At 31.4% G+C, this 15670-nt stretch overlaps 1 protein-coding gene across 1 annotated transcript in view; it reads right to left on the bottom strand.

Annotated features, from left to right (window-relative positions):
* COL11A1 (collagen type XI alpha 1 chain) overlaps positions 1-15670 on the bottom strand; it is a 210683-nt gene that overhangs the window by 124920 nt on the left and 70093 nt on the right. Inside the window, exons 6-14 of the mRNA XM_077746071.1 lie at positions 14334-14450; positions 13635-13727; positions 11114-11368; positions 10300-10362; positions 8794-8835; positions 7795-7857; positions 7049-7123; positions 5455-5538; positions 3067-3123 (exon numbers count right to left, since the gene is read on the bottom strand). Of these exons, the coding sequence (XP_077602197.1) occupies positions 3067-3123; positions 5455-5538; positions 7049-7123; positions 7795-7857; positions 8794-8835; positions 10300-10362; positions 11114-11368; positions 13635-13727; positions 14334-14450 (849 nt within the window). The remainder of the gene's footprint in view (positions 1-3066; positions 3124-5454; positions 5539-7048; positions 7124-7794; positions 7858-8793; positions 8836-10299; positions 10363-11113; positions 11369-13634; positions 13728-14333; positions 14451-15670) is intronic.

The following is a 15670-nucleotide window of genomic DNA, read 5'->3' as shown; positions in this document are numbered from 1 at the left end:
GTCTCTATTTTACACGTAATTACACAGAAGCCAATTTCATAAAATCACTTTGTAATCTTCTTTAATGTGTGTGCCATCACAGTACTTATGATGATACACAAGGCGTTATTTATTATGAAGCTGTGATGCAGGGCTAGAGGCAACACGTTTTTACCGAATCTGTTATATACTGCATCCATTTATACAGCAAGGGCTTGGTGAAATGTTATTGCTTTTATACTCAGAAATTTCTCAGACACTGAATTCTCTACCAATAAAATGTCAAGAACAGATGCTGCCACTATCATTATAAGTGTCCTGAAGTAATGTCAAAGCATTTTTTCCCAAAAATGGTTTATTTCCCAGAAAAATAAGTCCTTATGACAAAAACTTCTTACAAATGTTTACATAACTCAAAAAGTGCAACAATAACTTAGTACATTAACTGGAAAAAATATAAAAACACTTCATAAAAGTGTCCTGAGTTTAAAAAATAAATACCAGACCATCCATTCCCCTAAAAAGCTTTAGAACATTAAGACTGAACACAGTGGTAATAGTTACTTCATACCGAAGTATTTCAGGTGTTTAAGAAGTTTCTTACTTATTTAAATCAATACATATTCAAAAATAGTGCACTGAATCATTATACAAAAAATCAAAATTGTGCTAAGTCTGAAAATGTTAGCTATCTAGAGCCTCCTGGTGGCTCCAAAGTAAAACAACTATTAATCTGACTCCTAAAAAAAAAAAAAAAAATCGAGTAACATGAATATTTTAATCTTGAAAATTATAGAATAATAGCCTTCAAGATCCTAATTAAGAATTCTTACAACTACATTTTTTCAAGAGAAAACCTGAGGTTCTATATTAAATCAGATTATTAATCACTGAGTTGAACACAATTATAGAACAGTTCATTTGTTTTTAATTAATTTACTTCATTGTATTCTCTCTATATAAGCACTACCTACTCAACAAATTATAATTACTTTTTCTAAATACTTACTCTAAAAATTATCATGCAATAATTGACAGTAACAGAAAAGGAAAAGTAACCACAGGATTTTCTATGTTTCTTGCATACTTATAGTCTCCATTGGTCTCGAAAAGCAATTGGAAAAAACAATTGAATTAAGAATTTTTCATTGGAAGAATACATGTTTGTATCTTAATATAGTGATGTAGATTCCGTTTCTGTTATATAAAATACTTTAGGATCCAGAATTTGACAATCTGTGGAAATTTGATGCTTTGGAGCAAAGGATAATAGAAGAGAAAATGGTGAAAAGAAACAATATGACATTTTTCTCTTAATATCTACCTTTAATCTTTAAGGAAGCGAACACTTTCCATAACAAAGACTTAAGTATTAAAATTAATTAGTCTTGTATCCAATGCATGGTACTGATAATGTGTACATGGTTGCCAATGTTTTCTCTCTGCCAACAAATTGGGAATGGCTGACCGTCAACGATTGGTGAAAACAGGAACCGCTAATGGAACATGCTTTCACTACTTCTGCTCATCACTGCCCTTACCCTCTACAAATCTGCTGAGCTTACGCTTGTCAGGATGATACATAGGAAGATTCCTTTGGAAAATGCAGTTTTAGAGATCTTTGACTGATATTTTTAAATTTTGTAACATATGGTTATTTCCCAAACATGCTAGACTGTAAAAATCAGCCTGGTGCACTCATTAAAAATATAGTTTGCCACTTCAAATCCTGAATCTTTACCATCAGAATCTCAAGTTCAGGGCCCCCGGAGCTTTCATTTTTAATAAAATATACAGATAATTCTGCCCCAGATTTATAAAACATTAGCATACTGCTGTCTTTACTCAGTCATGTAAATTTGAGTTATCACTAACAAACAATGAAATATTAACTATTTCATCCTTTGTTAAGTTACATAGAATCTTCCATGTTTCTTATTATTTTGCCAGAGCATATGTTCTACATGAGCCCATATGATTGAGTGTATATCCCTTCAAAATATATAAGATGTACAAACTTTTAAGACTGAATTAAGATAACCATAAATTTATGTAAACTATGTTAACAAACCTTTGAATAAAATACATGAATAAAACTATTTATCACCCTAATAAGATTAGTAAAACAAACTAAATAATTAGAAGACTATTCACTTGATGTAAACGTGAATAAAATTGTTTTGCTGTGTCTACTAACTAAATCACATGTAAGATTTTAATGTTCATCGTCCTAATTTCTATAAATACCATTATTTCAATAAAACATACTGAAACATATAAAATCATATGAAAGAACAGGAGGAATAGCTTTTTATATAGAAAAATAAATACTTAAGATAAAAATTATTTATTCAGTTAATTCTAAGATCAATCAGAAGCAAAGTTGGACTCCTGCAGTCTTCTTTTCCCTTAAGGAAAAACGTAATTTGAAAAGAACCTCTGTGTTTTTTTTGTGAATTGCTACACTGCTCAACATTTGGTACAAGTTTCAAAATATTTGAAGATATTTTATATTAAAAACCACTTGGAAAATATTAGCTTGTTAGCAAACTTGTATGGAAAAATAAAACACTGTCATTTTCCAAGAGTCTCCAGAAGACAAATTAACTTCTCTAATATCTGAAGCACTCTGTGGAATATGGAGGACAAACTGAAGTTTAAGCCAAGTATCCTGATTGCTCCCCAAGTTATGGAACAATTTGACTCACCTCAAATACTTTTTTCTTTTTTAATGAAAATTCTATGTAACGTTAAGTTTCAATAATTTAATGTAAAACTAAATTTTTTATAACCTGGAATACTGTGCAAATAAATCATAGTTATAATTCAAAAAACTAATAGATATGTGACTCAACTATTTTTTCACTGTATTTACTTGATTTGAAAATTCTTCATTGAAATTTTTTTATCAAAACTTACTGAGGACTAAATTGAAACAGACTTTCAAAATGGAAACCTATTCAAGCATAGGTAGATATATGTATCTTATTTTCACCAGCTAAAAATATAAACAATGCTTGGTCAAAGTTGCACAGGGAAATACTACTATTTCATTTTAAACACACATTATCTTATTGAGTAACCTACCACAGGACCCGGTCTTCCAGTTAGACCCATTGGGCCAGGTGGACCTCTGAGAGCAATCTAGAAAATAAAGTAGATCAAACTCAGAGATGCCCTTCTGGACAAGCATATTAAACCCAAATATTCATATGCACAAACTACCTATAAGTAACAGATAATAAACAAAGGTATATTAGCTACATGCTAGAAAGAGTGCCTGATTACTGAAGAATTACAAGCTTCTAGAATGACAAATGAGTTGTGCCTGGGTGGCTCAGTTGGTTAAGTCGACTTTGGCTCAGGTCATGATCTCACAGTTCGTGGGTTTGAGCCCTGCCTCGGGCTCTGTGCTGACAGCCAACTCAGAGCCTGGAGCCTGTTTCGGATTCTGTATCTCCCTCTCTCTCTGACTCTCCCCTGTTCATGCTGTCTCTCTCTCAGAAATAAATAAAACATAAAAAAATTAGAATGACAAATGACCTAAATATCAGACTTGCTCTAAATTGTTATAGCTTGTATACAATCTTATATCATATATTATTATGATTTATTCAATGATAAAAGTTAAAATAGATTTTAATATAAGAAATCTAATATTTTGAAATCTTTCTATTCTGAAGCATACTTCAGAATAATGTATCGACTTCTCTTAAACATGTTGGCATGATTATCACTGAAAAACCCTTTCAGAGGTGAACAATTTGAGGTGCTTGAAATAAAAAGTTTCTAGCAAAAGGAAAAACTATTGACAATCAAAGCCAGATGGCAAGCAAAACTGATCAGAAAATATGATCATACACTTCTTTTTTTTACAAATCTCAAATTTAACAAGAAAAATACATTCATTTTGTATAATCATAGGCATGATAGATTGATCACATGCACTATTGATACTGAATATTAGAAATGTGAAATTAGCATACTGGAAAAGCTGGAACAAGTAGAGTAAAAAGGATAAATATTTGATAGATGTTAAATTAGTATGGTGAACTATTTTTGAATATTAGTGATTCCAAAAGATGAATATTTAGATTATCAAAACAGATATCAAAAATAATACTGTAATAGAAACAATATGTAAAATCATATTAGAAAAGTGCATGAGATGAAAACAGTAGGATCTCCAAAGTTCCACTACTGACTCACCATGAGATTTTTGACAATATACTTCTTAATCCTTGAGATTAAATATCTGAAAAATTGGAATTATAATGCTTGCTACCTATTTCCAAGTAGGTTAAAAGGACTAATAATAAAGGAGGAATTCAATGGCTTCATAAAACATTTAAGCTCAAATAATTACCTTAGATTTGTGAAAGTAATATAAATTATAAAACGAATTGTAGGAATCATTAGCAAATTATTTTAAATATTTTAGGTATGTGTTACACCATGATCAAATAAACAAATAATTAAAATTTTCTGTGTTTATATATGATGTAACCAAATAATGGAATCTTTTCAGATTAATAGACTTAGTTAAATATATAAGTAAATACAAGAGTGAATTATAACCTTCATTTATGTTTTCAGATATTTTATACACACAAATCTATGTAAATGTGTATAAAATACACAAATGTTAAATTTTATATATTCATAAATTTATACAAAGTTATCACAGATATGATTTCTATCACTTAGAAAGTGTATCTATACCAAATGAGCCATTTATTTCCTTTTTCCTTAAAAGAACCAAAACCTGTACTACAAATAAAAGTATTGTATGACTTTCAACTCTTTCTCAGTCCATTCTTTACATTTCCTTATGTATAAGATTTCCTTATGTATAAGATATGTATAAGATAGAGTGGGAGTTTCAGCTAATGAAGGATTTATAAACTAAATGGATTTTACAAAATCATTATATATTATAATGATTAGAACTTAAATATATATTTGAAGGTTTCTTTCCTATATGATAATGCTTAAAAAACTGAAGCATTTGCAGCATAATTTGGGATATCCTGAACAATTTAGAAGATTAGGAGGAAAAAAATTATTTCTAATCTTCTTCTCTTACTTTTTTTTAATCATCAAATTCTGTCTTAGCAGAGAAAAACTGTATATGAAAAATAGAGAGTGCTAGGTACAACTCCATCAGTACTCTTTGAAAAAATTTAGAAAATGTGTGTGTTATTGTTTGTGTGTTATTGCCGGAATTACAAATGGCAATACTACCAGGGTCAATCATTTAATTTTAGTATTCCATTAAAGAAAATATTCCCACTGGAAAAATAGATATAATCTTAGCATTTTTAATATCTAAAATTCAATGTACTTTTCAGAAGTGTTTTATTTATAATAATAGCATATCCTCCAAACACAGACACAGACACACAGACACACAGACACACACACACAATCTGACACAGAATCAGGTTACAGGAATACATGTTTGTTCTTTCTTACCCGAGCCTGCTGAAGAATCGCCTGTGCCTGAGCTTCCTGAGCGGAGATGGTTGGTCCTTTGGAACCATCGCCACCATAACGAAACTAAGAAAATAAAGAAGCTAAAAATTAGCTTTTTTTTTCCAGATAGGAGCCTTAATTACTACATTAAAACCTGTTTACTTAAAATGGTGTGATTTTATAAAAGTACAAGATAACTTTATTATGAATCAAGATACCTAGATTTTGGGGGGTTCTCCTGCCCATATTGGAAGTTCCCCTAGACTGTGTTTTACCATTTATAGAAGAGAATACAGACTTCTCATTTTTATTTATTTATGTATTTATTTATTCATTCATTTATGTATTTTAATGTTTATTTTTGAGAGACAGACAGAGAGACAGAGTGAGAGTAGGGGAGAGGCAGAATTCACCAACCATGAGATAATGACCTGAGCTAAACCTGGATGCTTAAACTATTGATCCACCCAGATGCCCTGAGACTTCCAATTTTCTATTCCATAATCTTTGAAAATTATGGAATAAGTCACTATACATTTTACCTGCACAAATGCTACCCATTTCTATTCAGTCATTTGTAAAAATTCCAAGTGTATTCAGTTCATTGGTGTTTATAGAGCAATTGCTACTTTGTTGAGCAAAACTTTTGGGTTCTATATGAACACAGAGATAATTTTCCTTGAGATATATTCATTTTGTTTACATTTTCTCAAATAATTATAATAGGAAATTCACCCTCCCTGTAGCCTTCCATAAAATTCTAAAATTCTAAATCTTTCTTAATTTTAATTCAAAATGCAGCATGAGTCAATTTCTTACTCTACATGATTATTACTTGAAATTTTATTACATTTAAACAAATAAACCACATTTTTCCCCCAGAGAACAAGGGCAATTGTAAAAAGCAACCTTATGATCAAACAATTTTGAGCAATGAATAATGACCCTGTAGATATACCTTCTTTAAAAAGTATCAGCTATTGTGTCTATGGTAATAAATAGCACACTAATATTATGTTAAGTAAACATGAAATGCATGTTAATCACATGACTCAGGACAAAGCACATGACTGGAAATACTAAGAACCACCTATAAGCTTTGTTGTCAAAGTCTAATCAAATAATGAAGGGAGCCTGGGTAGCTCAGTTGGGTAAGCATCTGACTTAGCCTCCGGTCATGATCTCACAGATCTCGAGTCCCACATTGGGTTAGCTGGAGCCCTGCTTATGGTGAGCTTGAGCCCCACACTTCTTTCTCTCTCTCTCTTCTCCCTCTCTCTGCCCCTCATGGGATTTTCTCTCTCCCTCTGTCTCTACCCCTCCATCATTGCACCCTCTCTGTCTCAAAGTTAAAAAAAAATAATAAAATAAGCAAATAATGAAACCTTTGTTCTAACACAGAGATTGATATTTACCAGAATTTTGTTTTAATAAAATTTTCTATGATTTCCAAAGGCTGCTTGATTTCAAATATCTCTACTTCATACAACGGTTTTTAGTTAATTGCTCTGTAATACAGTTCAACAGTGTTTTTAAGCAATAAGATGATTAAGTCATCTTTACAGCATAAAAAAAAAAAGAACCAAACATATACCGGTAACATTAACATGGTCCCAGGAGGACCAGGTAGACCATCAGCCCCTGGTAAGCCAGGACGTCCTGGGGGACCCTAGGAATGTAAATCAGCAAAATTAATAAATAAATTAAAATAAATTTATTAGAAACAGAATAAAACCTTTAATAAAATTAGTCTACATTAAGCAATTTGCACTAGTCCCCTCTTCTAGGTTAATCTCCTTTTGTAAGTATTCCTAGAAAGGGTTGTTTTTCATTGCCTCAGTTTTCCAGGATTTTAATCACATATGAAGTTACTGGCTATTCAAGGATGGAGGAAAAAAAGGGAAGGGATTTTACAAGAAGAGTTTGGACAGACTTAATGCAAATGGTCTATTTCACCATGTTGTCCAGGACACGCTCTTCAAATTGGAATTCAGGCTTATTAACTCAGTCTATCAGAATCCAGCTAAGTACTCACCAGAATTTATGGAACACAGGTCTCAATTCAGATTAAAGAACTGAATCTAATGTAACAGGTTTATCTCAACATTGCAATTTATTGAAAATAAAAGCTTTTCCTATTAATTATAACATAGATAAGTGCTCATTCTTTATCCTCGCTTCTAAAATTAGAGTTAGAAAATTTAAACAAATGGTGAACATTGAATTCACAAACTTCCTTCTCTCTCATGAAAAGGACAACATGTTTAGCTTGTGGAATATATTTTAATTCTTTTCATCTATGTTATATTCTTTTGTCATAAAAAGAGTGCCTTCACTTACCCTCTCTCCAGGGTCACCAGGGGGACCAGTGGGGCCTTGTAGACCTGGGGGACCCATAAGACCCTACAGAGAAATAAACCATGATCTGTGTCAGATTCCTGATATCATTATCATTCAGGCATATCCATCCTACCAAAATCAAAGAAGAGCTCATTTTATATTTCATAAACATACACTGGTCTTCCAATCAATTGCCCTATTTATCTTCCTATGAAAAGACAACAGATAGGAACCACTCTGCAGCTAGCTTAACTCTTCCTCTATGAAGCTGCTCTCAAGGTAGAAGTAAATATTCCAAGGAAAAACAGGAAAGGAGACCACGCCAATATAAAATCACTAAAGTAGAAGTTGGTTCCTAGTTCTTAATGAGGACATGGTATATTCAGACAATTAGACCTCAAAAATGTGATAGCAAAGTTGAAATGTAGAAATCATTTAGCCTAGAGGTATTTTATATTTTCTGGATAAGAAGTATTTAAAGGCGTCAGCATAACATATTTATTTCAGATGACAGGAATTTAATTAATTCCACAAAAGACAGAGATTTCTGTCAGATCAGTACAACTATCTGAGAATAAAGACACACTGAGCAACATCAGCCTTACTAGGAAGTGACAATGGAACCTAATAATCACTTCATTCAGAAGTACAGATGAGGCTGCAACTGTCTACTTAGAATTCTCAACTCCATCTATTGAGGTATATCTTTACCACTTTAACAGAAACTATAATTTTTTCACTATCATAACTTTCAGATAGAAAATTGAAAATGAGGTTAAAGGATGCAGAGATATTTAAGCAAAAAAAAAAAAAAATGAACAAAATATAATGCCACTTCTCTCAAAAGAATAACATTTGGACAGCCAAATCAGAAAGCAATTCAAGGCCACCAGGCCCTCCGAAAAAATGTGTGCCTCTATAATTCAATAACGTAAAAGAAAATTTATATCTGATTATTTAAGAAATCAAGATGAAAATAATCTCAACACATTTACATACCGCAGGTCCTGCAGGCCCTGGTGGTCCTTCAATAAGCATGCCCTATAATAAAACAAGATACAGATTCATTTCTAGTGAAATAAAACCCGTAACCTCTCATCTAAGAAGCTTTAATGAAGTATATAATTGAATTTCAAAAAGTAAATTCTCTATTTCTACCATATAAAGCCAAGTATAAATAGTTTTCCATGGGGAAGGGAGGGAGTTAAAATGATAGAAAATATAGACCTTGTCCTCAGAGAGTCTGTGAACTAATTAGAAAAGGAATAAATATTCAGAAAAGTAATATTAAAAGGAAAATATGCTAAGTACTCCCAAAGCAAAGACATTTGACCAAGTTCTCCTAAGCACCCAGAATAATGCCTGGCACAAAGCCAGGATTTAATAAATATTTACCGCATAAATGAAAGAATGGAAGTTAGGTGGCACTGTAAGTTACTTAGTGGCACCTAAGCACTTTCAACCAGGGAAATGAGAAAAAATCCAAGCAAAAGAATTGGGGATAAACATGAGATAAGGCTAAATAAATAGGAGAATACAGTACTATCTCAGGATACGAAACTCATTCCACAAAGTTTTTGCTTCTACTTCTGGAAATTGTTTTATCATTTAAAAAACATGATTGTAAATTTTTGTAATAAGGGCAAATTAATTCTGAAAAATATTTTAAAATTCATTGGTGAATATATGGCATGATTTATCAGATTTTGGAGTAATACAGTAGATAGCCAGTTATCTCCTTATAGCCATATCTTTTCAATCTGTATCTTTCTCTCTGCCCAGTCTTTCAATTTGAATATCCTTGCAATTTCTGAAATGATTTTCATGATCTTGAGGCAAACAGTTAAGCATATTATCTTTAGTTCTAATGTGACAATTTTTTTGAGTTACTGATTAGGGACAACAATAGTAAAATTGCTTTCCAGTAGGATTGCTTTTTACCAATATCTTGAGTAGTGAGAACATTAACATGAATTTTAAAATCACTTTTGGAATGAATTATACCTTTTCTTCAATGGAAGAAAGTGAAGAATTTTAAAAAGACTATTTTCATATTGTTACATGATGTTATCTGGATATGAAACAAACAAGTATCTGGGTCAAATAATATATTTCTGATAATGCCAAGTTAGAGAAACTGAAGGAAGATAGAAAGGCTAATGTCTAGTTATATCTCAACCACCAACATTTGAACCTCGGCAAAGTTATTTAAACTCTCTAGGTCTCAGGTTTCTTAGTTGTGTAAAATGAGAGAATTAGACCAGACAAATTTCAGCTACCTTCAAATTCCAAATTCATGTATCTATATTTTTTGGTTGATCGAAAGGTTACTTGTCAGAAATGACCTCACTAATTCACTTCTTTGTGGCAAATTTTAAATATTTAGACATCAGAATTTTTAATGATAATATGTAAACATATATAGTAATTTAAGGTGATGATGGCTCATAATATAAATTAAATAATTGCTACCAACCTTTACAATGTATTCACATTAGTACTTACAGGTTCAACCACTGCTGGTTCTCCTTTCTGTCCTTTTTCTCCATATGCACCATGGCCATTTATCTGTTGGATTAAAAATTCAAGCAGCCTGTCTTTAAGTAAATAAAGCCACTTAAGTTTTTTTTTAAAGGATATTTAATCATCTAAGTGCATTTAAAAACAACCTATTAAAATGTGTTTTTAAAAATAGAAACCTATTAAGAGTTTAGATACTAAAAATATAAAAAGGAAAGCATAATAAACACTAATACATGTCTTCAATGAGATTAACAATAGTTTCTTAAGGACATATTATAGAAAGTTAAGGACATCATCTATAGACCTCAATTATCATCCAAGGCATTAAGCAGAAAGCATAACCAAACTGAATTTAACAAAGTAAACGTGGGAATGAGGGGTGGAATAAATGGGTGAAAGGGGTCAAAGGAAAAAAAAAAAGTAATAACAAATATGATACCTTTACTGAACATCACCAGAAAATATTTTTAAAAATTAAAAAATAATCTAAAATTCAGAAATTAGACTTACTATCCCTAATAATAATAACTATTTTAATCTCATCAACGACAAGACAATTTGGATACAATTCTATTCAAGATTATACTTTCAAATGAAGACTCTGGTAGTGGAGGCAGAGATACAAGTGCTATAGTTTCCCATAAGGAAGAATCTATCAAGGTGTCCTAGTAGTGATAAATATCTATGATTTAAAGAAAACACAACTTGTATTTTAGACCTGAAAAAACATCAAGATAAATGTGAAAATATTCCAAACATAAGACATACAATGACACAGAGCGTAATACTGACTTACGCTTGTTTCTGTGATATCTGTTTCTGCTGGAACACCGGGACCAAACTCTTCATTAGTGGGGCTTGTTGGTTTATCTTCATATTCTTTATATTCATAAAAATCATATTCGCCTAAATCTCCATCTACTAGAAGGTCAGAGTCCCTGCCGTCTATTCCTTTGTTTTCATATAGTGTATCCTCAGAATTTTTCCTCTGGGAATCATAATCCTCTCCAGTTAGATATTCTTCAGTAAATACTTCTTCAACTGGATTTGGCTATTAATTTAAGTTGCAAGAAGTTGAAGAACATGAAGTTTACTGTTAGTAAAGCAAGGTAAGCATTTGCAATTACAGTTTGATGGAATGTGACGAGAAGCAATTTAAATACTACTCAAGCAAGTCTGAAGGCTGAAAAGGATAGCCATTCAGTATCATTGAAAGAAATATTTTTGTACATTGGTATGTACAAGGGAATATTGCTTTCAAAAGACTTTTCCCAATAAACTGCAAATATTCACATGGACTCAACATGTGTATTTGCTTGTTCCATTGAAAAAAATTTGTGACTCAATTGTATATTTGCTTTATGGTTTAAGATTTGAATAATGAAATATGCACAGTTAAAGCTTTGCTTAATTTTCAAATCTCACAGACCATCATTAGGAAATATAACTACTACCAGAAAACCATGTAAATTTGACTCTCAATCACAAAAATAAAATATTAATGTCAATATCAAGACTTATCGCAATATTATAGTTTGTAGTATATAAGGAAGTATTATATCACCAAAGAGTTCTAAAGCATATAAAATAAAAATTATAGTCCTCAAAATTCAAAAAATGAAATTTAATATATCACTGCATAATCTCATAAAGGGTAGAGAATAAAAATGCACTTACAAGGGAATTTTATATCAATAAAACTCCCTCAAAGATGGAAAAATAAACCTAGTATAATGATCTTTTTCACATAAGTAATTCTTTATTAATAGCATAAATATGAATAATATTTATTATTTTTAGCCATATAATGATTTTTTATGAGGTTCAAATTAAATAATTTATCTTGCTATTTTGGATTTTTTATTTTTAAGTTACTTGATTTCTAAGACATAGTGAATCTAGATGACAGAATAGTACTGAATAAATAAGTAGTAATACACAAAATCATGTGAATAAAACTACAACTAAATGATTAATTTAGCAGTAGTTAACCTGTTAAAATGTCCAGTAACCATAATATTTTTGTATTCTTAGCCAAGGAGGATGCACTATCTATAGGGGAATGTTATCCAAAAACCAAATATTGCTATTTTATATCTCTGAACTAAAAAGCTAGTTGAATTTGGTCAGATAAATATCCATTGAATCAAGATATCCATTTCTGGAAAATGATTAGTTTGGACCAGATGAAACTTAAAATCTGTTCTCATCCTAACATGTTATTTTCCTGAAGTATGTGTTTGCATGTCACGCACTACTGGGTTTATTTAGCTCACTGGTACACATGTTATATAAATCTTCTTATAGCTAAATCACTCATCTATTCTTCATACCTGGTATGACAGGTGTTTCACAAAGCTCAACTGAATTGTTCAGTCATTGTTCATGATACAAATATATGCATAATATGAATATATTATGAATAATATTACAAATAATATAAATATATTATGAATATTATGAATGTATGCATAATATGAAATAATATATGCATAATCTAAAGATTATTCCATTTCTACCTATATGTGCTTAAACATTTTCATAGAAAAGAATGAAAAGGTTAAGACACATTATTTTAATCATAATTAACATCATTCTCCTAACAAGTATGAAAATATAAATAGCTATTAAAATCTGTTAAGACTACATTTTCTCAAGAAGTTTGCTGTCGGGGTTCCTGGGTGGCTTAGTCAGTTAAGCGTCCAACCCTGGATTTCAACTTGGGTCACCATCTCACAGTTTGTGAGTTCGAGTCCCGTGTCTGGCTCTGTGCTGATAGTGCAGAGCCTGCTTGGAATTCTCTTTCTCTCCCTCTCCCTCTGCCCATTCCCTGTTTGTGCTCTCTCTCTCACTCAAAATAAATAAGTACCTTTTAAAAAATAAATAAATGCTATTACGAAAAGAAGTTTGCTGTCATAAAAATGCATGATTATTGGTCAGATGAGATAAACTTTAATTGTATCATTTCATGATACAATTTTCTCTGTGGAGGAATCTTCTCCTCACAGAAAAATCATGTTGTGAATACCCTTCATCACAACATGTTGAGAAGCTTGCTCTATTCCAGGAGGAATCAAGAAAATGATAGCAGCCAATCCAGTAGAATCAATTTGCGTCTGCATGAGGCAAAGAGTCATGCAAAACCTGAATGGACTAATTTAGTAACAGTGAACCGATGTTATTGGTTCTCCTTCCTCAGTAAAGGGATAAAAAGATGGAACTTCTCCCAAGTTATATTCTTCCAGAGTGAAGTACGTTTACAAAAATTACACGCTTAGAAGATCTGGACTGTGATTTAATAGTGTCAATGAGCTTACCTCATTTGTTCCAGATACATGCCTAGGAGCTTCTGTCTGGTAACTTTCCTCTGTTCCATAGCTGTATTCTTGAAAATCATCAACAATATTTGCCTAATGGTAAATTCAAAAGAAAAACAATTCTAAGAATGTAAGGTAATCCTAAATTTAGGAAAAATATGATGAAACTGAGTTTTCGTATTAGCCAAATGAGGATGTATCTAGTTGGGTTAGGACAATGACTCATCATCAGAGATCTTCCAGCTTATCTAGGAGAGATCTTGATTGCTTTTTCTTTGCTACCTTTACCCCTAGTTTGGCTTTTGCTGTTGCTTGATAACTTTTCTTCTTCTTGGACGCAAATTTTTCAGATTTAGGGGGTGTAAACTTTTTGGACTTTTCCTTTGAGTTAGTGGCCACTGTCTTCGTCTTCTTTTTGAAATTGGATTTCTTTTTCTGTAAAACGTGGTGAAAGATGGAATGGAAAACATAAATACAGTGAAAAGGGAAATGCAGAGCATGGATGAAAGGAAGGATAAGCAAAGCAAAATGAGCATCATTCCTTCGGGACAGCTACTGTCAAATAAAAATCACAGTTATTGGATCATAGAAATCAGGTGGATGAAAGGCTTACGATGAGTTTGAGGAATAGCAGACATAAGAAACCCCAGAATGACAAACACCAGGACACCATGCACACAGGTGCTACTTTGTTTTTACCTCGGTTTGTGCTATTGTCTCCTCAGCTACAGTGGGTCTCTCAGTTACAAATTCAGCCTCTTTATACTCTGCTTCCCCATACTCATAGTCATATTCCAGAATATCCTCAGGAGCATACTACGTCGCAAAGGAAAAAAATATCAGGCGATTTTGTTAGTTGCAGGTAATACTAATAATAGAGTGGTAATCATCTTAACTTTTACTTGGGTAAAGGTTAAGAGACAAATATTTAAATGTTATTTTATATTACAAGAAGTATTATACTGTCAGTGTACAGAGTATAATAACATAAGAGCAACAAAGCTGATTTTCTAAGAGCGGAACAGTGATTAGGATTGTGAGGAAACTAAAAATTGTGAATATTAATTAAAACTTAATTAATTAATATTCAAAATTTTAAGTCAATTACTTATTTAGAACATAGCAATTATGTTCTTGGTCACAGTTGTTAAATGTACTTGTTAATTTTTATTTGTAAAAATTGTTATACAAGGCTCCTCTAAAAGAATATTAGTATAATTCCAATGGGTGTTTTTTTTTCTCATTAAACTACATGCTTAAATTTTTATATATGGAGAATAGTCTTTTCAAGCATGAAAGGATGTTTAAGTTATAAGTCAGAGAGTGGAAAGGAGGAAAAGGAAATGTAAGGAACATAAGATGAGTCTATACCGAATACTAGAACTAGAAAAATAAAATCTAAAATTTCTTTAGAAATCTCTAATTTGCTGTAAACTTAACATCAAAATGAGCATAGAATACTTGCAAAACATTAAAAGAATCAAAGTTAGATCTGATTCTAATAAACACACTATTTCACTTTTTAAAAACTCTGGTTTTTTTCCCTCTATCAAAAAAGCATTAGACATCATAAACTACTTAAACTAAACTCAAATTGAAATACAATATTTTATACTAGACTCATCTGTATTAAAGTAATTTAGTTGGAGTGAGGTATATTTAATAGAGGGAAGTATAAGACAGTCATACACACTGAATGATAAGGAAAATAATGTGTTCACCTTCAAAGCCAAATAAAAATCTCTATCAAAACTTTAAGTCATAAACAAGAATATAGTTATTGTGAAACATATATTAATCATTGGTTTTAAGCAAAATAATTGTAAATACACTAAGGTAATACATACATAAATATTAAGCAGCAAACTTACCAAGCCGTGTCTCTAATATGTATAAGCTAAAGGCAACCTATTTGGGTTTCCCCCAGTATTATATTCTAAAAAAATTCCAATTATATCCCAACTGGATTTCTTGGCATTTCAAAATTGCCAGAAAATCCTTTTTAATCTGCCAGAAAAGTAACTGTTGACTATATG

This window comes from Crocuta crocuta, unplaced genomic scaffold (assembly GCF_008692635.1).
Source record: "Crocuta crocuta isolate KB4526 unplaced genomic scaffold, BGI_CrCroc_1.0 scaffold48, whole genome shotgun sequence".
In the NCBI taxonomy this organism is placed as follows: Eukaryota; Metazoa; Chordata; class Mammalia; order Carnivora; family Hyaenidae; genus Crocuta; species Crocuta crocuta.
Note: the sequence above shows the minus strand (reverse complement) of the source record. Positions and strands in the feature narration are given on the sequence as shown.